At 38.4% G+C, this 26541-nt stretch overlaps 1 protein-coding gene across 2 annotated transcripts in view; it reads right to left on the bottom strand.

The window, feature by feature from the left end:
* Positions 1 to 26541, bottom strand: part of LOC126457241 (serine/threonine-protein kinase mTOR) — a 263986-nt gene that overhangs the window by 30206 nt on the left and 207239 nt on the right. For both annotated transcript variants that reach the window (XM_050093384.1, XM_050093385.1), the window contains 4 exons: positions 26096 to 26324; positions 3906 to 4103; positions 2965 to 3186; positions 2203 to 2385 (listed from right to left, as the gene is read on the bottom strand). In XM_050093384.1, coding sequence (XP_049949341.1) covers positions 2203 to 2385; positions 2965 to 3186; positions 3906 to 4103; positions 26096 to 26324 — 832 coding nt within the window. The remainder of the gene's footprint in view (positions 1 to 2202; positions 2386 to 2964; positions 3187 to 3905; positions 4104 to 26095; positions 26325 to 26541) is intronic.

Genomic DNA, 26541 nt, shown 5'->3' with positions numbered 1-26541 from the left:
GTAAATATTTGTCATGTATTATTGTTTTTCTGACATGTTCTATAGCCTGGAGGACCTCCTCCCTAAAGATCAATTGGAATGAAAGTAAATCTAATCTAATCTAATGAGCTTCTCCTTTAATTCCTAGAACTGATACTACAGTTTAATGTTTCAATCACAAAAGTTGATGCACAGCTTCTGTTGTCTTTAATACAGTGTGTATACATCATAATTATATCACATTCAGCTGAATCGGTGTGAACTGGGGTTACCTTTGTACAAGCCACTGACAGTTGTCACAGGATGTAGCCAAATTAGGAGCTTGAAGGCAGGGGTCAGTTATCATGAAATGGATAAAAAGTAGGTGTGCCTAAATCAATTACTCATGTGTGTACTATACACGATCCTTAACTATGAAGTTTCTTTTGCCAATTAAATGCACAAAACAGAAACACAATTAACACACATTACAGAAATATGCATAATAATAATAATAATAATAATAATAACAACAAATAAGATTCAAACTTACTGTAAAGATTTTTTAAAAAAGTTGAAGATTGTAACTGCACTGTGTCAGTACATCTACCAATCCATTTTGCACATTCAGTAAACAAAAGTAATTACAAAGCTGTTAACTCTAGCCACTATCATGGGAAAAGACTCACTCAATTTAAATTTGGCAACAAATATTAATGGAAAACTAAAATTAAGTTACCAATTAACAAACAAAATTGTACAAAGAATTTCATTTGCACATGAAAAAGATTACTTAAGAGAGCATTACCACTTAAATAATATATTCTCAACAGTAACGGTCTATTTAGATAACATATAAGTTGGGCTGGAAAAGATGTGTCATAAACTGATAACAAAATGCACAAGCTGCAATATACTTTCATAGTACCACTAGTCACAGTGGAAAATATTATGGACCCCGATCCACGCTGGATACTCTTAACCTCTAATATAAAGGTCTCAGGTTTCCAGCCTGAGTAATTTAGTAAAATGATGCAATGTCTGATGAATGTCACTCCCATTACCTTCTCGAGAATTGTTAAAACAGAGTCTGGCTCATCCAGATCCATTTTGACACTTTACCAGAATAAGTCATTCAAACATCATGCAATTTCGAAGAACTTAATTTTCTGAAAACTAAAAACTTTATATTAGTTCAACTTGCCAGGAAAGACAGCACAACCAATATTAATTTCCTTTTTCTGTGCTCACTCATTATGTACAGAAAGCCAACAGGATCTGATTTCTGTGTCAGTTGTCTCTATACGCAAGGTGTGCAGAGATATGCAGCAACAGTGTAGCATTAGCTTCAGCATTATCATCTCATTTGTTTAAAAGTATGTATACATAAAAGAGCATAAGGTACACGTATGAAAGGAATGAAATGGAATGGTTTTTGAGTGTGGCCTACATGTGGAGTTGTTGTTATTTTCAATGTTTCATGTAGTATTATGCAATGCAAGACAAGTAATTTCTTTTCTCCCATCTTCATAACATACAGTTCCTCTCATTATGGGGTCTCAGTGACCACCCCTCCTTTCTCATTTTCCCCAACCACAGCCTCTTTTATCACGGAAAGCTACGAATAAGCACTTTTCAATTTCTGTTTTTAATTGTTTGTAATAATGGTACTAGGAATCTCGCCTCATGAAGGTTTGTGATTAGTAATAATGGTACTAGCAATTTCATCTCCTGAAGGTTTGGAGTAAGCACAGCCCTTCTTTATTCTTGTAATTTAAAAATAATGTGTTTTGCTGTTCGGAAACTTTCACTTATCAGCTCTGTCTTTCCAGAAGATTGTTAAAGGCCCTGGAAGTGATTTTTTTCTGTCATTTTATCCAATCATTAGCAGTTTATTTCACTTTACTTTGCATTCTTGATTGTGTTATGCTCATACCATAAAATTACATCACTGCCATTGTCATGGAAATATTGAGCAACATATGAGTATAGATGTGGTAAAATGTGGCCAAAATGGCATTTAGAAGATTTTGTTTTTGCGTACACTTCTGCTTTGAGCATTTGTAACCATACCCAGTGATTAAATAGGCTATTAGAATGGAAAACATGGGTTATAAAGTAAATCACTGAATCAATGGACACAATATAAAAATGAATTTATTGCTTTGAACAATCTGTTGTTAATCACCAAAATGGAAAAATCTTATTTTCTACAAAATCCAAAATTAGTAGATAATGCCATACCTGATTAAAGGAAGTCTCCTTGTGTGTTTGTGGGCCACGTTCCAACATAGCATGTAAAGGTTCTAAAGTATCAAACATCCCTTTTACATTCCTTTCACCAAAATAAAGCCTACTGGCTTCTTCCAAGCCTTCATGCCAGAGTTCATGCCATAAGATTGCTACACGAATGAGCTCATCACTAACCTAGAGACAAAAAAACATATGAATAAAAACAAATCACTTTGTTATTACATTTGGAAGTCATTCTGATTCTTACAGTAAATTTAAATACATTTAGTATCAAACTACATTACATTTATTAGCTAATAAATAGCATTCCCCTGTTTTCAGTGCAGTTGGATTTGAAAAAAGCAATGAAATGGTGGTTTTTAATAAAGAATGCCTTTGGAGCTGCATATAGAATTCTGTTCACAATTAAATTCTTTTATTACTCAATTTCAGGAAATTGCCATCGTCAGCTCATAATGATGAAACACAAAAATACAGATGCAATGTATCTCATACAGTAATAAAAAGTGTCAAAATGATTATTATGACAACTAACTAATGATGGTGACTGGCAAAACCTAACATATGAAAATCAAATAATAATAAAATAATCTGCAGTCCACACAAAATTCCGTATAAATGCTAAAAAAGACCATTGATAAGTTTACACGTTTTTATCCTCTGTTGTGGATTTAAGGAAATACAACGACAGCTATAGTACAATAATGCCTATAATAAGTTTAAGGTCAAAGTACAACAAAATGGAACACTTACAAGAATAGCCTGGCTCACAAGTAAAGAGCTATGTTCACGCATACTGTTGAGAATTTTGTTAGCAGCATTTCTTCGAGATAAACTTGCTGATTTAGTAGCTACAGTCAGTGGATAAACCAAAGCCTGTGGGTGTTTTTTCCCTATATCAATTAACAAGTGGTGAATCAATCGTCCCACCAACACTCGAGGTGTATCAATTCTTGCAATCAGTTGTGGTATTACCTAAAATTGTAAAATTATGCATTTTTAATATTATGAGATAATTTTCCAGTGCATAACTGTAATTGTACATTTTAAAATATTATTGGTGATTAACTAATGAATGTGTGAGCTATGCAGTGGATTGCCTCAAAAGTGCAATCTGGTCTGCTGTGAAAGATGTTACACTTATGAGACATATGCGATGAGGAGAGATTTGATGAGAGTAGGGCTCACTCAAAAGCATGGCTTACTGCAGACAGTGAAGTGTATGGGTGGGGAGGGAGAAAAGTACAATGATTTAAGACTGTTACGATTAAGCTTTCAGCCAAAGCCTTCTTCAGAAAAGAAAACACACACATTCATTCATTCACACACACGCAAGCACACCTCACACATACATGACCACCATCTCCTGCAGCTTGGACTGGAATTGTTGTTATACAAACATGGGAATTCTTAAGAATAATGTAATACATATTTACGAAAAGTTTACAATGTATGCCAGGAAAGAAAAAGTCATGTTACACATGACATGTACAACTGTAATCGCCCATGATGTGAAATCTCTTGACATTTACAAACAGCTACCTTTTACAATGCAGAAGACTATAAACAAAGAAACAAGAGTAAGAGTGACTCTTTTTAACTTTTTTTGAGTCTATTTTCCTGTTTACTGACACTTGCATAACAGCATAGAAAATGAAATCTTTGGTATACAAGAGACTGATTTCACAAATTACCTGTAGCCATGTGTCAATGTCTATAGTCCTTATTCCTTCGACTAGGGCCTCATACACCTCATTACACTGTCCATAATCAAACCAGAGTGTAAGTAGTCTCAGAGTATCTTGCAGAGAACTCCCATGAGACAATGCTATTGATCGGAAGAAACCTTCCACAGCTGGGACGGTGAACTGTGTTATATAATCTGAAGCTTGCTGAAAGAGAGGTACCATCATTACCAATACAAGATCTACATGTATTTCCATTTGACACAAGATTCAAATACAAGTGCACAAAAATACAAAAATTATGAACAGAATGTTCCAATGTAGGGAATACTACATTTCAATAGCAACTGGTGAAGATTAATCACGAATTGCACAGATATACTGGCAAGTACACAAACAGAATAAATTCAATTAAATAAGAAATAAATAAGCGGTACACAATGAGATATTTAAGTAATATAAGAGTAACAAATGTAATTTTTCCACCAAATTGCCTCCTATCTATCACCTAACAATTAGTTAAATCAAAATAATAATAATAATAATAATAATAATAATGAAAATGGAAGCATAAACTGTTTCTAACAAAAGAACCATTACCACTAAGCCAAACCAAAAGTTAGGTTCCAGATACAAGTTTCAGACTGGCACACAATTTCAATTTGTCAAGAAGTTTCAAAACAGCACACACTCCATTACAGATGAAATATTCATTCTGAAAAAAGTACTTAGATAATAAACTAAAAATGATAAGGAAAGATTGCTATTCACCATACAGGGGAGACACTGAGTTGCAGACAGGCTCAACAAAAGGACTGCTAGACATGTGAGCTGACCACTGTGTTTGGCCACTGAGGCCAGCCAGAATGTGAGTAGTGCTTGCATGAATACGTTCGGAAAAAAAAAAAAAAACCATTAGAAGAAGGCCTTTTGGCCAAAAGCTCACATGTACAGCAGTATTTTTGTTGTGCCTGTATGTTGCTTTTGTCTCTTCTGTATGGTGAGTAGCTATCTATCCTTTTCATAATATTGTCATTATTCCATCCTGGATTTTCCACTGTTTGAAGCTACAAATGATGTTTTATGAAAGTCAGTAATTGGGTTCTCACAACTGAGGTCACTCTGAATTTCAATACTATTATCATATGTTATATTACTGAAGGTGAAAAACCATCAGAAATGCAGCACAACATTAACAGAAGTTTGAAGGTAAACATGTCCAAGTCCTTATTTACACCTATTTAGAAATCTCAAAACAATAATTGACACATTCAATAGTTAAATCACTCATGAAACTATCATCACCAATCCTTTCCAATTTGAGAAACAGAGAGAATCACAAGGATAAGTGCCAAATGAAAAATGTAGCTGAAATGTCAAAAAAAAATTTAAAGAAGGTAAAACACAATCTTCCTAAAAATTGCATTTACTCTCTTCTAATCTCTACCACATCCACCTGCACATTCATATGATCACACAAATTGTAAAACTGTAAAATCTGATCAAATATTGTAAAAAATTTGAAAATATGAATAATATAAGATAATGATACAGGGATTTGTAATTTCAAGGACTGTGTCAAATTTTGCATCATCACTTGGAGACATTTTTAGTCCATTTAGCCATGAAAATTATTTGGTCATTCATACATAAAAATTGATGAAAACTGTCAATATCTGTGACAGAATACTACTAAACTTTCTTTACCACATGTATTTTGAAATTTTCTACCACTCTTCTCATTGTTTATTAGTTGTGCATTTTAGCAGATACAACAGCCTAGGAGACCAGTACAATATCTACAGCAGTTAGTTGTTAAGTGCATATACATATTGTTGCCTCCCAGTTAAGGAGCAGGATCATACATCTTTGGTAGGTGAAGTGGCCGGAACTGAGGAAACAAGCTGTGATCACTGAAACCTATTATCGACACATGGCATAGCTTCATCCGGACGCTGAGGCCTCCAGATACATTACCGAGCTTGGATGTGAAGTTTCCTATTCCAGGCAGAGAAGCCACCAGTCTGATGTGCCTGTGTGTACATCTATTCATACGCTAAATTTTATTTATCAGAATCAGCATTACTCACTTCATTATTCTGAGGGGGTGAGGGGTGCGAAACTTTTTGTGCAACTTTAATATCCATTGTTACTGCAAATTTTGAAGTAAAATTGCTCTTCTGTAGCAAGGGTTATTTAGTACACATACATAAGTACACTACAACATTAAATAAAAGTCAATAAGTTCACAATAAAATAAAATAATTGTCTTGAGCCAGAGGCCAACTGGAATATAGTAAGACAGAAGTGGCGAAATGATAACTGGTAGTGGAAACCAAAGTAACAGTTATTTCACATGGCTAAATAAGTATAATAGTTCACAGATGTCAAAGTGTAACAGCACTCTAGCAATCGCATTCGACTTTGTACAGTTGAGAGCAGACCATTTTGTTATCTGTCACAGTCTGTAAATATAGTGGTGGTACCTAGGGAAGAGTCAATTAAATTAGAACATGGTGTCAGCTGACTTGCAGAGAATGAGAGCGAGTTCAAAGCCACTTGGGCTTAAATCGACCAGCTAGCTGGTCTCATGTTCAGTCAGCTGCAGATGCATTGTTTTCCTGTCAATTAGTACATATCTTTCACAAATATATATTGTGTGTTAACAAGACCACAACATGTTATTCTAAAAGATATCTAATTTGAAAGCTTTCTGTTTCAAAAATAGTATTCTTTTGTTGGCTGCTAGGGCCCCAAATGAATGTATTCCAGTTAGTGTTAATAATGAAAGGTATTTTCAGGACTATGAATGCTATCAATCTATATCAAGTTTAAGTTTTGTTGGTGGACATTATTTTTAGAATAAAATATTTTAAATTTTCTGTAACTCCATTGTTTAAAAGTTTGACTCTGAGTATTTTTGGACAACTATAACATCTCCAGTTCCACACACAGTGTGTTTCAAAGTCTTTACAGCAAACATTTAGAGGTGATATATCAGGTCACAGAGGACAGCTTTTGTTAGAGACAAAATGTTCACTGATATTTCCCAATGACGCTAGACATCCTTTAGTATTTTCCAGCTCTGGGATGACAAGATTTTACTGGCCTAGCAGGGTCAATTTACTTCAATAAATTGATGGAGTGATTTTGCTGTCCCTACCCCTTTTCATACAGAGAAGATGACTGGATTATAGGCAACACATAAGTTACGTCTGCACCATGAAGTGCCCATGCTCTATCACCTCTCAGGGGCATAACCAATATTAAAGGACACCTACACCTAGTGTTGCCGGGAAACGTCAGCAAACCTTTTGTCTCTAACAATAGTTTTTTCTCATGTTATAATCAATCACCTCCAGACATCTGTTACGAAGACTTTGAAACACCCTGTATACGAGCCTCCTTAAAGCGTGAAGTGGTATAACTCCACTTTTCCTTATAGTTTTAATACTGTCAGGATCTTGTTCAGCAAATGGCATTCTGTAAACACAGCAAATGATGAAATTCACAACATTGCAGCTGTGCAGTAGCAGCATAAGGTGTAACACACATCGATCTGTTAACAGCTGAATTGGTGTAGTTGGGAGCTACACTGCTGTGCCTAACTATTGTTTTGAGTCTTCTCAATATGGTATGGATGTTCGATCTTCAGACTATCCCAGTAATAGGATTTTACATGCTTAATTATCTCAACTGTGCTAAGTGTGATTCACCATGAGTTATGGTAATAAAGACAGCATTCTGGAACCGGTTATTTGGGATGATAATGGGTTGGGTTGTTTTGGGGAAGCAGACCAGACAGCGAGGTCATCGGTCTCATCGAATTAGGGAAGGACGGGGAAGGAAGTCGGCCATGCCCTTTGAAAGGAACCATCCCGGCATTTGCCTGGATAGATTTAGGGAAATCACGGAAATCCTAAATCAGGATGGCCGGACGCGGGATGGGATGATAATGGATCCGGCAGTGAATATTCAGAGTCATCCACTGCTGGTCTTTTTTTTTATTTTCTAATTTTATTACTGTACATCAAAATTATTAGTTTTTTCGCGTGTTTTGGTTCTTTTACCAATATAAAGTACAACATCTGAACATAACAGATGTAGATAAATTCTATATAACAATAAAATTACTCAAAATCTCTGATGATAGAACGAGCTGAGCCATAAAAAAAGGTAAAACTTACAGAGGCTCCAGATGAAGATAAATGAGGCAAAACAGTTCTTGTTAACAAAACCCAGAACAAAAAATGCTATAGAATGTCATCACATTCATTCTCCTCTTATCAATCACACTGTACTAGATCCTGTGAACCATATAGAAGACATTCACCACAAAATTGGAATATTTGACTGCTCTATAAACTGTACAAAAAACATGCTGAAAGCCAAGGAAAAGAGCCAATTGCAGAAAATGTTTATTGTGGACCTTTTGACTAGTTGAACTTGCTTTTCCACACTCCTCACAAGGACAATGTGATACTTTTGCTAATTAACTGAAGCATTCAACAAATGAACAAGAATTGCATCTGAACTGCTGAAAAAGCTCGAGAGTCCATGAAAGTGGACACTGAAGAAATCAGTTTCTGATTGTTCCTCCTATGATCTTTATTTTAATTTAGCAAAATCTCTATCACATGTCAAGTAACGTATTACACACATAATTTATAGGTTTACACTTTGGGTTGCCACAAGCTGTTTTCAAAATTAGGATTTATGTATTCCTGGGATGAAGTGGCTGGATCTCGAGGTTTCCAAGAAAATGGTGCCTGTTTGGTCAAACACATCAAACTGAGAGCAGCCTGCAAAAGATGTTGTAATGTACAGTAGTACTTGTACAGGGCAGAATACAAACTGGAAAATACCCATGACATTAATGAAACCAGTTTTAAGTGAAAAGAATAAAACTGAAATTATGGACCAAGAGTTTACACAACAGATATTTTGTCACAATGACTGGTAGATTGTCAATTGAAAGAAAAAACATCCCTTGCATGTCACTGTAATTACAATCCCTTACATGTCACTGTAATGACAAACAATGACTTCTTGTCTGTGTACAAATTGTTAAAGTCAATCACCAAAAGGAAGACTGTAGTGAAAAACAGGCAGTGTCATGGCAAAGATGCAGGGGATTTCATACCAAAAGAGTGGTCCACTCACACACTTCTTCAAAAAAACTCTTTCAACAGAGATGTATTTTCACAAGTTGGACTTCATGCCAAGATCTAAAACAGGATGCACAGTTTCCCCAACATATATTATATAAAGCTGTACACAGAACCACAGTGTTTAAAAAGCAAAAGAAGAAAGGCGTGGAAGAACTTTTTACCATTTATTTCATTGTTCATACCCTCTGGAGTCAGTCTTCTTTCTTCATACAATACTGAAAAGATTGGGCCACTGAAGAGAAGTAATAAAATAAGTAACACAGATTATATAAAAGTACATATGTAAAAACAGTGATGTTAACTGTGAAGTGCATTTTTATAGCAAATAACTAGAAATCTGTTTCCATGAAAGCAAAACTCTGGCAGAACAATACTGTCATTAGACCACAATGCCTTTTGTTAAATATAGTCAATCAGATGAAATACCGAAAAAGGAAAGGAAAATCTTGGGACCAAAATATGATAATGGGAAATGGAAATTAAATAGTAGTAAAGAAGTTTATGAAAAAATAGAATGAATATTAGACACAATGAGATAGAGACGCATTGTATGCTATGGACAACTAAAGAGGCTAGACATATAAAAAGAATTTTTATCTTTTCTGACAGAAACCCAAAAACATCAATGGTCTGGATCAAAGAAGTTAAAGCAGACCTGAGCGGAATGGAAATAACAGAGCAAGAAATAGGAGAAAAAGTTTGGAGCAAAAGTAAAAAGTCTCAAGGCCTACCAGGAAAAAAACGAAAAAGGCACGTGCATTACGAACAGAAGAAAGAAATAATGAAGAAACCACAGGAAAGAAAGAAAGGAGAAAAGAAAGAAGAGAGAAGTCATTTCATGTGGTCCTTAGGAGGGGGGAATCTTACCTCTTTATAGCATGGGTGCTGCAAATTCAATTAGGCCCTTATATTATGTCTGTAACTTGATCAAATTTGTTCACATTGCTAACTCAAGTTATAGAAAACTTCTGATAACGTATATGATTAGTAAAGCACTATTAACCTTTGTATAACAATCCTAGTAAACCATTAAATATCTTGAAATGAGAAATATGTGAGTTACACCACTTGTGCTCTACGGGACTCATATCTTGCCTTCAGTCCAAGCTAATAAGGCTTCTCATGCAATAAAAATTATTTGGACATTTGAATTTGAATCTGCAAATACGTAACAAATCTTTTGATGAGTAAAACTTTGCATTTCTATTATTACAAGTTATGTAACTGTTTTCATCAATTCATTACAGAAGTGTAGTCCTGCTGAGAAACTCCAAAGATTTTATTTAGTTGCATCAGTTTCCAGTGTATTCCACCAGACTATATGTAATGTGCCTAATTCATACTAATGCTATAAATGCACACGTAAATGCATCAATTCATTACAGAAGTGTAGTCCTGCTGAGAAACTCCAAAGATTTTATTTAGTTGCATCAGTTTCCAGTGTATTCCACCAGACTATATAAATGTAATGTGCCTAATTCATACTAATGTTATAAATGCAAACATAACTCTGGTTGTCATGCTTTTATGATGAAACTGCTGAACTGATCTTGATTAAATTTAGTCTGGAAATAGCTTGAATGCTGACAAAGAACATTGGATACATTATGAAGTGTGCAGCACAACATATTTATTGATTTGAAGAGTATAACACTAAGTATGGAACAACAATTATGCTTTGAAAAAGTTATTTACTCTGTAACTTTTGAACTATATCACATTAGTGAAAATGCTATTGTTTGATATGTTTTACATAATACGACTCAGTGTAATGATATAATGCTTGTACAACTCTCCATGTGTTTCATCCATACTTCCATAATAACATGTCACAAGCCCTTGTATTTCAGCCACTGTGTCATACATCCCTTATAGCTTCTCAAAGATGTAATGATTTGCATCAACAGCTTATGGTCATGCGGTTAGCATTCCTTACTGTCCCAGGTTCAATTACTGGCCAAATCAATTTTTTTTCCAATTGTGACTGGGTGGCATCAAATAAGAAAGACTTGCACCTAGCGACCGAACAACTTTACCGATATCTCCTGGCAAATAAAGTGATATACACATTTCCATTTCGGTTTACTGTTAAATGAACACAGCCACAGCTAACAGCTAGAATATGACACTTATCGTTATAACCTTTAATCACTAATAAATTGCGTGGATATACAAACGTAGAAACAATAGCTGGTTACATGCTACCAATTCCGTATCGGTCATTCGACTGCCATGGCGTGACATGCGGCCAGCGCCGTTCGTAACTAGGTGGCGTTCCCGCGCTCAGCCGAGTTGCGGAGCGCCTCTATTGCCGTTTGCGCGTACTGACGTGGCGGCACTCTTAAATGTCGTAGCACTGTCACAACACTTTTCCCCCCTTGAAAAAAAAAAAAAAAAAAAAAAAAAAAAAAAAAAAAAAAAAAAAAAAAAATACCACACACACACACACACACACACACACACACACACACACACACACACACACTCACTTCCAGGGAGACATGGACAGTGCGGAGACATCTATGGCCTCTTGGGAGGCCCCGAGAAGATCCCGCAGAGAAACACGAGAGTATGGTCGAAAATGTCCAGGATGGAAGCCCGTGCGTGGAACGTGCCTCCTGGACGAGATGATGGGTGAAAACTCCAGAGCAGCATCCATAGGTGTCGTGGACCTGGGGGTATGCTCCAGCGAGATGGGTCCCGGAGAAGGCAGTGTCGCGACTAGGGCCGGTTCCGGCGTACTCGGTACTCGAAAGCGGTAGCGACGTCGGCTTCAGCAACACGCACGGGAGATCGGCAGCAGCGACAGGACTGGCTTCTCGGGCTGGTGGAGGTGAAGGAAGGGGCGGTGGCACCAGCGTGGCCACCACTCTTGGGCGCATCTGGTCGTAATGGCCAACAACCATGCCGTCGACCGTACGAATTTCACAAAGCCAGCGGCCGCGAAGAGCCTTGACCACCCCTGGAACCCATTTAGGGCGAGATCCATACCCTCGTGCCCACACGTCGGCACCCACCGAGTATTTTCCCGCACGAGGGGACACAGTACAAGGCCTGACAGGGTGAAGCAGGTGCAGTAGAGTGCGTGGTTGGCGGCCATGCAAGAGTTCAGCACGGCTGCGATCACCCAGAGGCGTGATGCGATAAGAACTTAGAAAATGCAATAGAGCATCATCTGTGGAAAAACCACTAAGGAATTTTTTCATCTCGCTTTTGAAAGTGCGGACAAGGCGCTCGACCTCCCCATTCGATTGCGGATGGAAGGGCGGTGCTGTAACATGATGAATCCCGTGTCCAGTACAAAAATCACGGAAGGCCTGCAAAGAGAACTGAGGGCCATTGTCCGTGGCAATCGTGGATGGAAGACCTTCTAGTGCAAAGATTTTGGACAAAGCCAGCGTCGTCGCCGCAGTGGTGGGCGACGGACATCGAACAACAAACGGAAACTTTGAAAAGGCGTCAATCAACAGCAGCCAATAAGTGCCGAGGAAGGGGCCGGCAAAGTCAGCGTGCACCCGTTCCCATGGCTGCGCCGGGTCAGGCCACGGATGCGCCGGGTCAGGCCACAGAGAGGGCATTGTACGGGGTGCAGCCAGTTGTTGAGCACACTGACCACACACAGCGACCATGTGGGCGATGTCCGAATCAATACCGGGCCAATAAACATGCCTGCGGGCCAGGGACTTAGTCTGAGAAATCCCCCAATGGCCTTCATGCAACAGTTTGAGAACATCTTTGCGAAGAGAGGCTGGCACCACGACTCGTGGAGATGCGCCATCTGTGGCCAGAAGAACAAAACCATCACGAACAGACAGACGAAGGTGCAAGGCATGGTAGTTGCAAAGGGGATCCGATGCCCGGCCCTTGGTCCTGCCCGGCCAACCCCGTTGAATAAAACCGATCACCTGACGCAGGACCGGGTCCCGCGCAGTAGCCAACGCGACCTGCGACCCTGTAAGCGGAAAACCCTCGACCACACGACATTCTGCCTCATCAATGTGGAAACAGAGTAGTTCATCTCGATCGAAAACCGGGTCGGGGCCCATCGGCAAATGCGACAACGCGTCAGCGTTGGCGTGCTGGGCCGTGGGGCGATAGTGAATCTCATAGTGAAAACGAGACAAGTATAAGGCCCAACGTTGCAGGCGGTGAGCTGCCTTATCCAGAAGCGACGCCGATGGGCTGAACAGAGAGACCAGTGGCTTGTGGTCGGCGATGAGGTGAAACTTAGAACCATACAAAAAACACTGAACTTTTTTAGAGCATAAATGATAGCGAGCGCCTCCTTTTCAATTTGAGAACAACGCCGTTGCGCATCGTTGAGGGTCTTGGAAGCATAGGCAATGGTTCGTTCCGACCCATCCTCATACCGATGGGCGAGAACAGCCCCTAGGCCATACTGGGACGCGTCAGTCGCCAGAACCAAGTGCTGACCCGGACGGAATGTGGCAAGACAAGGCGCCGACTGCAAATGAGCCTTCAGGCGGACAAAAGCCTGCTCACACTCGTCGGACCAACAGAAAGGGACATTTTTGCGTAACAGCTGATGCAGAGGATGAGCTACCGCCACCGCGGATGGAATGAATTTGTGATAATAAGCAATCTTGCCTAGAAACGCAACATGCTGACGTAGAGGACGTATACCCTCACGGGACAAGTGGAAACCAAGGTACACGATGGAGGGTTGCAGGAACTGTGACTTGTCCAGATTGCACTTCAACCCAGTCAAATGCAGAACCCGAAACAGTGAACGCAAATTGCGAAGGTGCTTCTCAGTGGAGGCCCCCGTGACAACAATGTGATTCAGATAGTTTATGCAGCCGGGAACGGAAGCCGTGAGCTGTTCCAAAAACCACTGAAAAATGGCCGGCGCGCTAGCGACGCCAAATGGTAACCGCTGGTACTGATACAACCCACAAGGAGTGTTGATGACAAGAAATTCCTTGGAAGACGCATCCAACAGCAACTGATGGTACGCCTTCGATAAGTCAAGTTTGGAAAAGAACTGGTCCCCGGCGAGCTTGGCAAATAACTCCTCAGGATGGGGAAGAGGATAAGCGTCAATGAGGCTCTGAGTGTTGACAGTGGCTTTAAAATCACCACACAATTGCAGACTCCCGTTTGGTTTAGAAACCACCACGATTGGTGATGCCCATTCGCTGGAGGTAACAGGAAGGAGAACCCCTGAAGCTGTTAACCTGTCTATCTCAGCCTTGACAGGTGCACGCATCACCACCGGAATAGGGCGTGCCCGGAAAAACTTAGGGCGAGCTGTAGGTTTAAGAGTAATGTGGGCTTCAAAATCCTTGGCATGACCCAGACCAGCAGAGAACACGGACGAGAATTCAGAACACAATCCATCCAGCTGTTGATACGGAATATCCTCAGATATGAGGTGCACATCATCATCAATGGAGAACCCGAACAACTGGAAAGCATCATAACCGAACAGGTTTTCAGTGCCCGCATCACCCACCACATAAAACATGAGGGGCCTAACAACAGACTTGTAGGCAGTGGAAGCATCAAACTGGCCACGATAGGAATTTTCTGTTTATTATAAGTTCTCAGATTTCGCGTAACTGGAGACAAGGGAGGGGAACCCAACTCCAAATACGTGCGAGAATTAATGAGAGTTACTGCACAGCCACTGTCCAATTGCATGCGAATGTCTTTATCCAGAACACGAACAGTAACAAACGACTTATTTGTTTGAGAAAGCACACAGTTAACCTCCATGTCCGATGCCTCGTCCTCGTCAACAGGAACTTTAGGGGACTGACACACAGAAGCAATGTGGCCTTTTTTCCTACATGAATTACACGTGGCCCAACATTTTGGACACGTGGCCCTGTCATGCTGTACGAAACAACGTGGATAAGAAGGAAGTCCGGAACGAACCTGCTTCTGTGGTTGCTGTTTTCGCTGCGAGCGTGGCTGCCCAACACGACGTTGTTGACGCGAGTGAACCGCCGCCACATCGTCGGTCCCCTGGGAAACAGGCAAATTGTCCGTGTCGAAAGTGGTCTGTATAGCGCCTACATCATACCGCACTTGCATAATCTGTTCCATGTCTGCCCCAACACGAACACACAAATCCACAATGCAGGAACAAAAATATCCCATCCTCGTCGCCAAAAAGTGTTATAACCTTTAATCACTAATAAATTGCGTGGATATACAAACGTAGAAACAATAGCTGGTTACTTGCTACCAATTCCGTATCGGTCATTCGACTGCCGTGCCGTGACATGCGGCCGGCGCCGTTCGTAGCTAGGTGGCGCTCCCGCGCTCAGCCGAGTTGCGGAGCGCCTCTATTGCCGTTTGCGCGTACTGACGTGGTGGCACTCTTAAATGTCGTGGCACTGTCACAACACTTATACAATCTTCAATATGTTTAATCCACGCTAATATTATAGCATGAAAGTAACTCACTCTGTTATGTTTTTACAACTAAACTTCTGAACTGATTTTGATCAAATTTGGTATGAAATAGCTTGAACTCTGAGGAAGAACACAGCTACATACTTCACAAAGTATGTAGTACAAGCTATTTATTTATTTGAAAAATATTACACGAATGAGAGAGTAATACTTATTCCTTGAAAATGTTATTCACTCTTTCACATTTGAACTTTATCATATTTGTGAAAATGCTTTTATTGGTTGAAATGTTCTGTGTAATATGATTCAACAAAATCAATACAATTCTTATACATTTCTTAATGTGTTTAATCCATGCTTATACCAGTATTATTAAATACGAAAGTAAGGGAATAGAGCAAGGTGATTCCACCCACCTGCTTTGAGCCATGACATATTCTGAGTAAGGAGTACAGTTTATACAAGTTTCTAAGACAACCACAGGTAAAATTTGACAACAGGCCGATTATGTTCTTTTGAGATGGCGACCCCAAGGCAGACCATAACAATAAGAAACTAACATAAAAAGCACATGAAATGTCTTAGCCAGCTAATAAAATGAAATTATCTGGACAACCAAGGGAATGAGACAGTTTTGAGGGGGGTGGGGACAAACTAAAAAAAATCAATGACACTAAGATCATTCCAATATTTTGCTTGACCTGTACAGCTAAAATGAAGGCAGAGGTACCACACAAACCTCCACAAAACAACAACTTAATTAAATATATTACACATGCAAATTCCTCCAGAATAATGGAATTGGACCGTGTGCTTGCCCTTAAAGTAAATCTACCTGTTATGTTTTCCAAGACTCTACCATTGAACCGATTCTGACACTGAACTGATTCTGATTTCATGTAGAGTCAGCCTGAACCCTGAGCGAGATCATAGGTTACTTTAGAAAACTGTATTATCCTTTTGAGTATTATTACCATTCTTAAATATGGTTTATGTGAGTGAGACGCAGACAATGTTGGGATAATGGTCAGCGACTCTTAGTGTCTACAGATTATTTGTGACTGGGTATCCAATGTTATTGTGCACGAGTTTTTGTGTAGCTAAAAAAATAAAATTTGACAGTACGCCCGAGAACCATGTTTAAAGCTGTTATGACATGCCTCAAACATGTAAGTCTGATTTACGCACAACTCAAAGAAAGCTTGGGTTACTGAAATACAGAAAACTTCAGAGTACTGTCAGTTGCACCAAACCTTAGGTGCAGAATGTCATGTGACTCTAAGAATACAGAGACAGTAGAACAGTTTCAGAGTACTGTCAGTTGCACCAAACCTTAGATACAGAGTGTCATGTGACTCTAAGAATACAGAGACAGTGGAACAGTCACAAGCTTGTCAAATTTTTGACACTGAATGTTACACATCTCACAGCTTTCAAGAAACTTGAAGACTCACGATGACAGCATCATTTAAATGCTGTACGACAAACAGAGAGATGCTGTGCATTTACCTCCAGCATCTAGGGCCGGAATATAGAGATGCTGGAGATGGTAGTCGTGTGGACGAGGTGTGCTTGCTTATGTGTATGAATGGTTGTATGTTTCTCTTTTGCTGATGAAGGCTGAGCTCGAAAGTTCTATGTAAGTGTCTTTTAATTGTCCCTGCCTGCAGCTTAACGCATCTTCTTCACAGTAAATAGCATTCTTTCATTTCCTACACTATTAATCATTGATTAGTCACCTTAGGAAAAATGGATAAAAAATATGGGCACATGAACAACAGTTGGTATGTGTTGCCCTGGTGGCAAACTTTCACTTTCAGTACTACGTGAGCCAGAACAACACCTAAAACTCTGTTCTAATGTAAAGAATTGAAGTGTTTTTAAATACAATCAGAAACTATAATGCATGCTTCCAGATGACTTGATTTGGTATGGATGCAGAAGTCTAAACGCCAGGTTCCTTGCCTACTTTTATGAGTTAAGATCTAATTTACCATAGAATTGGCTCTTTGCTTCCACCAGATAATCACCAAAAATGAAGCAGACATTAGGTGTAATAATATCCAAGGTGAAGAAAAAGATACGGTTTTGAATATTCAGAGAATTCCTTCATTATGTACCTTTACACCAGTGCTACAAACATTTATTCATACACATCTATAAAACTACATACCCATATAATAGAGGGAAAGATTCCACGTGGGAAAAATATATCTAAAAACAAAGATGATGTGACCTACCAACCTGCCAGCGCTTTCATTTGGCAAGTCACATCATCTTTGTTTTTAGAACCAGATTGTTTTGTGTGTAGTAGATGTTCTCATTCCATTATGTGTTATATTGTATCTAACATTAGATTGTACATATTTTATTATTGTGCGGTTCATTGATTGCTAATGCTTCTTAATGATTTAAAAAAAAAACTAAAATTCAGATGGAGGGTTTTCAACAGTTTGAGTTCTATATTAATCCTTGTAATAATTCACAGAATGTGTTTTGTCTTCTGCATCAGATGATCACTGATAACACTGATGATGTCTCCTCGGTATAGCTCTGCTGTGTGTCTCCTGAGACTGCAGCTGTCTAGCATTTGTATAGAGGAATGGTGTAATTTTCATTGTTGTTTTTAGATATATAAACTACATACCCAGATATTTATAAATTACTAGCATACTTCCTCATCATCAGTCATCGCAACAAAACTACTGATATGCAAGCACAGCCAGGGGTAGCTGCTAGTTTATAAAATATGATCCATGGGCAAATAAAAGAACTACCACTATTACTAACAGAAATGATTAAAATGGGCACCTTAAAGCTTGAAACTAATACTAACTTTGACACCCAAAAACAAAGTGAACTGTTCTGAGTTTGCTAAATTAATGCAATAATAAATGCAAAAGGATAGTTTTCATAAAAAACTTGTTTTTAGTGTTAAAGCAACACTTCTGGGAACAGTGGATAGGTACTACACACGAATCTGAGGCACAGAAAATCATTACACTATCGTACAGCATATTCTTGACTTATCAAAAATTAATGGGTCTCAGATAACTCAAATTTTGGAGTTTAGGGGTCCTTTTTCATAATGGACTAGACCACTACAGGAGACATGTATCTGGAAATGATGCACAACTGGTTCATTCAGCATGCAGAGGGAAGATAGATTATGAGTTTAAAACCCAATTGATGGCAAGGGATTTACACATGCGATGGAGAAGAAAATACGCCATGCTTTTTTAAAGGAACTATCCCAGCATACACTTTAAGCAATTTAGGGAAAACACAAAAAAACTAAAGCTGAATGGGGATTTGAAACACCGTCCTCCCGAATATGTTCCAGCATCTTACCACTGCGCCACCTCACTTGGCCTGCAGCTAGAGATCAACAGTGTGGACATAATCTGCCTGCAGAATGTTGCTCCACCCAACTTCCATCTCAATGTTACTGAATACATAACTACATTACTGTGGAAATGATGAGTGTCCTATAATGGAAAATGATCTAACATTTCTATTGCAGCATCAAGAATTCATCTACTTTAATCCAACACAATTTTTGTGTGTAGACTTACATGAAAAATTCGATGTTTGTGCCTCCATTAACAGCAGACATACTGGAATTATGGCGCCACATCAAAAAAGTCTCTCAAATGACTGATACAAATGTGATACATCAAATGTGGGATGAACTTGATTACAGACTTGACAAATACCCTAAGCATTTGTAATACAATATTTTTACTGTATGACTAGAAAGTTCCTTAATTATAAAAAAAAAGTACAAAATTATTATTATGAGTATTGTGTGTCATTAAAGAACACACATACAAACACAATATATTTACGTGTTAATATTTAAAATTCACAACCAGATTGCAGCACTTGATGTCACATCGTCCATGTTTTTTCTGATCGCCTTCAAAAATATGGAGTATGCAGGTCTCGACAATATGTATTATATCCACCACAGTAACAAGCAGTACAATCATAATGAACCCACTATGTCAAGATGTGGTCACATCTCCCTTGTCCCATTTGGATGGGGTGTTAAGTCTCAACCAATTACGATGGAGAAGATTAAACCCGGGTTTAAGGGCAATGCCGAGTGGAAAGGGGTCGCAGTTCTCAGGTGGATGTTCATTCCAGAATTCTTTCACTTCTCAGTGGTTTCGGAATAAGATTCAGTCATCAGTGGCACAACTAGGAAATTTATATCAGTGATTAATCTGTCGTTTTCAGAAGCTTACGTAATCTGGGATAGATCATTAGAACTTGGCCATACATGTATTTTAATTATAAGAAGTGTATTCAGAAACTTACTTAATATTAGTTTAAGAGCTCAAACAAGATACGGTGGCCAATGCACAGTGACCAATTTTTGTCTGAAGTGCTGGGCAAGTTCCCAAGTTTGTTTGGAACGGGGGAGGCCAACGTTGTTTGCCCACTTTCGGCCAATTGACTATGCGCTGCAGTACCAGAATTGAGGCATACACCATGCAATCTTTTTCTAACAACTTTATGGAAACTATTTGGTAAAAAAAATGCATTTTTGTGTTACATATAGCTTTATATATCAGCCTAATGATGACATGCCCTTCACGTCATTAATAGTCACAGTTATAAGACACTGCATGAAATTCGTAAAAGTTAACAATGAAAAATAGGGGTCAGTATGATTTTGCTTTTGGTGCATATTACATAATATTTTGCTATGTGTGAAGTTTAGCTAACATCTTTAATTTATCCTTTGACTTGAATGGAGGTCTCTATCTGTCACCAATCTCAAGAAAACCGGCCTTATGTAGTGCAATCATTTACAATCATGAGTGCCAGTGTTAAAGACAAAATGAAATATCCTTAACATTCCTCATATCTCATAAATGGTTTAACATATCGAAATGAGATTGTGGCAAATGATAGTAAACAAAAAGGAAAGTATTTTGCTACAATGCAAAACTTCATTATCTACTGTGTTACTGCACTAACTAAAAGCTTCTTTGATGGAAGAAGGTAAATTTTTGAGGGCCATCAACTGCTAGTAAAATGAGAAATGCTGTAGGTTTTGGAACAACATAAGTGAAGACATTATATGTTTATTTTTGTGCTGAGGATGTGCTTTTTCATAAGGCACTGACCTTACTTTTCCTCAGTTCCACACTTAATAGAATTAATAAACTACTCTTTCAGAATTCTTTCACAACTGCATCCACACAACACGTTAGGAGGTGACAGTGTGTAAATCCTCCATGGTTTGGCAAAAGAAGCAAATTTTGTCATGGTCTTAAGGAAAATATAGGTTTTACTCAAAATTTGCCATTCATGATGCTTTCCTGAAAGGTGGTTAACAAGTCAGGAAAATATAAATCACTTTTTTTTTTTTTTTTTTTTTTTTTGCATTTTCAGTGGGATTCTTTTTAGATACTACGCAAAGCAAAGATAACAGAGATCTTTTCAGATGGTCACCATGCAAGTGTGGGTGTGGAGAGGCTTCACTTAATATTTACAAAAAATGTAATTGTAGGATTCAGTTTAGAATGGCACTACCCCTTTAGCACTCGGCATTTTCTTACAGCATGCTGCCTGCAACCCCCACCACTACCACTCTCCCCATACTTGCCCTGTGGTCTGTCTGTGCATGAACTGGCCACATTATTCTGCATGCACTCAAGTAAATGTCCGAGATTTTATATGGCGCAGACAAGGAGGGCATTTAAGACCTGCATTTGTGAGCACTTTCTCAACAAAGACAGTGAAAATTCATATAAGTAAAATTTCCCAGAATGTCTCATAATTGAAAAACATCTTTGCTTAATATGGAAAAATCGCATTTGGCCGAGAAGGCATTTGGCCGAGAAGGGCTTCAAAATGAACCTCTTCTAAGAGTTTAAAATAGGAGGGTTGACTGAAAAGTAATGCCTCCATCTTCGTAACTCTTCAACAGTTGGCAGCATTGGTATGCAGCAGCTCCAGTTGGCGGGAAGCCTTAGCATTGAACGGTTGTGTTGTTACAGTGTAAGGTACGGAACCCTGCGCAGATGGTCGGTCAATGCGATTTAAACAACGTGCAGTCATTGAATTCTTGACAGCAGAAGGTGTCACCCCAAAGGAGATTCATCAGAGAATGAATGCAGTTTATGGTGATTGTGTTGATGTGAGTACTGTGCGTTGTTGGGCAAGTAAGTTTAAAGATGTTGAGGCGGGAACAACTGACCTGCGTGACAAAGAGTTGGACGGCCTGTGACAGCAACCACCAAGTTTCACAAGCAAAATGTTGGCAGATTGATTCAGGACAATCGTTGTATCACTCAAAGAGAAACTGCACAATTGGCATTTGACGAGAATGTGTGGGACACATTATTGCTTTGCTTGGATATTGGAAGATCCGGGCACAATGGGTACCCCGGATGCTGACTCCTGAAATGAAGGGGCACAGACTTGAAATTTGCCAGGAACTCCTCTCGTGTGATGAGAATGAAGGTGGCGCATTTCTCCATTCAACTGTGACAGGAGACAAAATGTGGGTACACAATTATGACCAGAAGACAAAATGTCAGTCTGTGGAATATTGACACAAAGACTCGCCCCAGAAAAAGAAATTCAAGACGCAGCCCTCAGCTGGAAAACTCATGGCCACAGTGTTCTGGGATGCAGATGGTGTTATCAATGTCGATTTCCTTGATCATGGAACAACAATAAATTCAGACCATTACATCACAACACTGAGAACTCTGAAACGACAGCTAACAAGGGTCCAAAAGGAAAAGGGAAAGGTTTTTTCTGCAGCATGACAATGCCATACCACACACTTCATGTGCCACCACTTCAGAGACTGAATCTCACCACCGTACAGCATCCTCCATACAGTCCAGATTTAGCACTGGACTTCCATCTGTTCCCGATAATGAAAGATGATTTCCAAGGACATCAATATGCTTCTGATGAAGACATTGAGAGAACTGTGAAACTGTGGTTGCGGAAACAGAGTGTCAACTTCTTCTGTGATGGCTTCAGAAAACTTCTTCATCGTTGGCAGAAATGTTCCAATTGGCTGGTGATTATGTGGAAAAGTAAATATTGGTAATTAAAAATCACATTCTAAGAATTATTTCTGCATTTGGTTTATTAAAATATTCCCATCCAAACCCAACTAATGAAGGTGGAGGCATTACTTTTCATTCAACCCTCATACATAATAAACATTCCTGCCTAAATTCCAAAGATTCGTTCAATTGATCAGCTTGCACTGAAGAACAGACCCTACTTTGACTGTAGAGTATCTCTTATACAATGATGAAAAGTAGCCCTTTTCTTTTAGATATTAATACCAGCAATAGCTTACATGCAACTGTGTGCCTTGTTTGTTGTATGTATTATGTAAATATGTTCCTTGCTGCTAGCATAACAGCATAATTGCGCACATAAATATGATTCATTTGCTGTGAATTATCAATCTATATGTATAATTATTACAAATAATATGAAGATTTTTGAGCATGTCATGGCATTATATTTCTGCAAAGAAATGGCTCTGAGCACTATGGGACTCAACTGCTGTGGTCATAAGTCCCCTAGAACTTAGAACTACTTAAACCTAACCAACCTAAGGACATCACACACATCCATGCCTGAGGCAGGATTCGAACCTGCGACCGTAGTGGTCGTGCGGTTCCAGACTGTAGCGCCTTTAACCGCTCGGCCACTCCGGCCGGCTTTCTGCAAAGAAAATATTGACATCTGCTAAAGCAGTGTGGAGCAAGTTTCTGTAGTACCCTTCTTATACTTTGCATACATGTATTGCCAAATTGAAACCGATAAAGTGAAATAAATTTCCTAACTGGTAACTGAATCTTATACTGAAATATGTATTTGCCAAAGCAGATTAAAATAAAAACAACTGATGGTTCAAATATGCATTTATACAAAATAACAACTGTTGATAAAATCATACTTCTCAGTGATACTGAAAATGTCTGTGGACTGGAATGGTCCAAAGGTAGCTTGTTCACTTTCAAGCACATACCTGATGGATTGTGGAATGGAAAGCACTAAGCTCTTGCAGGACTTTGTCTTGTTAAGATTTTGTAGCTGTTCTTCTGGGATACTGTGAGGCAATGGTAGATAGAACAGGCAATCATTGAATGGGAACTGATCAGGCAGTGTCAGCAATGATCCTCTTGGCCTCATTCAGATGCACATCTATCTTACTTGTATATGTGGAACAATAGTATGAAAAGGACAGGTCCCTACTCACCATAAAGATGAAATGTTGAGTTGCAGGCAGGCACAACAAAAAGACTGCTACATATTTGAGCTTTTGGCCAAAGCCTTCTTCAGAAAACACAATGCGTGCGCACCCACCCACCCCTCTGTCATGTGCAGATATATGCCTGTGTTCTCAGTATTTTTCATACTTATTCACTAGGTTCCTACTTGTGCCTTTTCTATATTAATTGCCAGTTTTGCATCCTATAATCAAATTGCACTCAAGCTACACATTATTCTCATTCCAATGTCAACCATAATTCTATGTCGTTGACATATGTTGCTACCTAAATGCTGTGTAGGTCTGTTGTTTGCTAAGGTGATATACTATTTATTAGATATGATTAAATTGCATAAGGTTTACAAAGGTTGCTACCTACAAATCAGTAGACGCAGCTGCTAAGGATGCTGATGTAAAACCTACAACACGCTTCTGGATCACTTGCAGCATCTTCTTATTATGGGGCTCATGTTAATTTTACACTTTCATATGGCTCTGTAGTTCTTGATACTTAAATATTTATGGTTACCTATCACTGTATAGTATCATAAATAATACAAATGTTATTACTAGTATTTTAAAATATATTCTACAAAAAAATTTTATGTCAATAAGGAAATTGGTTTTTAATTGTATGAAGCTTTCACGCTGTCTCTTGTTGCTGAAATAATTTTTATTCCAATTGCTACAATTTGTAAATTTGTCAGTAGTTTTTTCTGCCTTAATGAGTATTCTATCAATACTCCCATAGGGGAGAACATTGTTTTCTTGTAAGCACTGATGCATAACATCGGTTAGTATCTTGCCTGCTATGATGCTGGCAGTTTCCTTGTTGTTCACCAATGCTGTGTCATGGTTTAACCCCTTCTATAAGGTACAATGTTTAAGCTCCACATGTGGATTCTGTGTAATGCAATATTTGCATAGTGGATATGACAACCTTATATAACTGAGTGAAAATGATATACGTTTTTCGCATGCTACATCTCTAGCATAATGTAATATGTTCGTTGCGATCTTACTCTGCACATGTGGAGATTACCTGATATAATGTTATTACACAGTGGATGCGACGATCTCTCGGGGTAAGAATTATGTAGTCTTAACTTTTCTTTTGAGTGATGATGCATTGCAGAATACTTGTTCATGATGTAAACATATATTTTACAAGAACTTGTCATTGAGCTATACGTTAAGGTTGAGCTATGCAGCTCACAAACCATTTAGTGATTGTACATGGAAAAAAAATTTCTTATCCTGTGGTATGTATTTATGTCATGGAAATATTTATTATTGGTAATGTGTACCATACCATTTTTCTTTATATGCAATTTTCTGTATAATTACAGATCTGAGGATGGAGCTTCAGCTGAAACCAGAGATCAATAAAAATAATAAACTGTGATCTTGACCCATGGAGAATTTTTCTGAATCCAATTGCTGTACACATTTTTTTTTTTTTTTAATGGACATGAAGAGCTTATATAGAAAATAATGAAGGTTAATGTTTATAAATGTGAAACAGATCTCAAATACTTCTATTGATGAGCTCTTAACCATTCCACAGTCAGTGCTAAAACACAACTATCTTAAATTCAACAGGAGAATGTACAACCAAGCCGCTGGACTATCCAGGGGAATTGCCTGTTAATGTGTAACTTGACTTCTTCCACAAACCTGAAGGCTCTCCTTTATGATGGGGCTTACAGAACACAATATGTGCATGAACGAATGTAAATAGGATATTCCTGTCACTTCACCTATCGATTAATCACAAAGATCAATTAAGTATAAGCACCAGTGAAATTGTTTGGTTTTTTATATTTTTTGTTGTCTAATAAAAGATTATGTTGGCTCATAAGAAGTTTAAAAGGTCTTGATATCAAATTACCTTCCACGAGGAATGTGAATGCACTCAACAACTGTGATATGACTTGCAAAATGATGGAGAACAACAATCAAACGTCCTTTCCTTTCACGCTTTATTAAAGCAAATATACATTTCAGCTAGTAGTCCTTTCCTTTCATGCTTTATTAAAGCAAATATACATTTCAGCTAGTAACTGCTATTATCAATACATTGTTTTAATACATGCCCTTGTACATCAATCCCCTGTTGTTCAGGTTTCTGTCACAATTCACTCAAGACTACCTGATACTGGCTAGTTACTAACTGAAATCTTGATTTGCTTTAATAACGCCTGAAAGGAAAGGACGACTGATTGCTGTTCTCCATCATTTTAAAAGTCTCTCTATGCTCTTGTATGGTTCTTCCTAAAATTAATTGAAACTCTTGCAGATAACAATTCATATAGCATTCAAAAACAAAATCAAGATATATTTTTAACACTACTACAAGATATATTTGTATTACTTACCAAGCCAGAATTTCGCGCCACTGACTCATCTTCAACTATACCACCCTGTTTCTGCTGTTGGGTGTAGAAAAGGACAGTCTCATAGTTCATGTATGCCCAGGCATGCCAAGCCTTATACCAGTTAGGATCATGCTCTGTTGCAGAGGCATAATAATTAAGTACAGTTATAATTGAACTTTGGTTGATACCTCTGACAGCTTCATGCCACTGCCCTAATTTCAAGTAGCATCTGAAAACATTTAAATCTTTTTATTCAAATATTAAAAATAGAAGAACACTACTATATTCATTTTAATTGTTGGTTATAGATTCATATGCATAAGAAATAATTGTATCAAATTATTGTACAATGCCTCAGAAAAACAAAATATTCACAAGTTTGCAAGTATTGTAAGACTGATTAATTAATTAAACAAAGAAATAGTACTTCAGAATTTAAATGCTAT

This window comes from Schistocerca serialis, chromosome 2 (assembly GCF_023864345.2).
Source record: "Schistocerca serialis cubense isolate TAMUIC-IGC-003099 chromosome 2, iqSchSeri2.2, whole genome shotgun sequence".
NCBI classification, from domain to species: domain Eukaryota; kingdom Metazoa; phylum Arthropoda; class Insecta; order Orthoptera; family Acrididae; genus Schistocerca; species Schistocerca serialis.
This window is presented reverse-complemented; position numbering and strand designations above follow the sequence as displayed.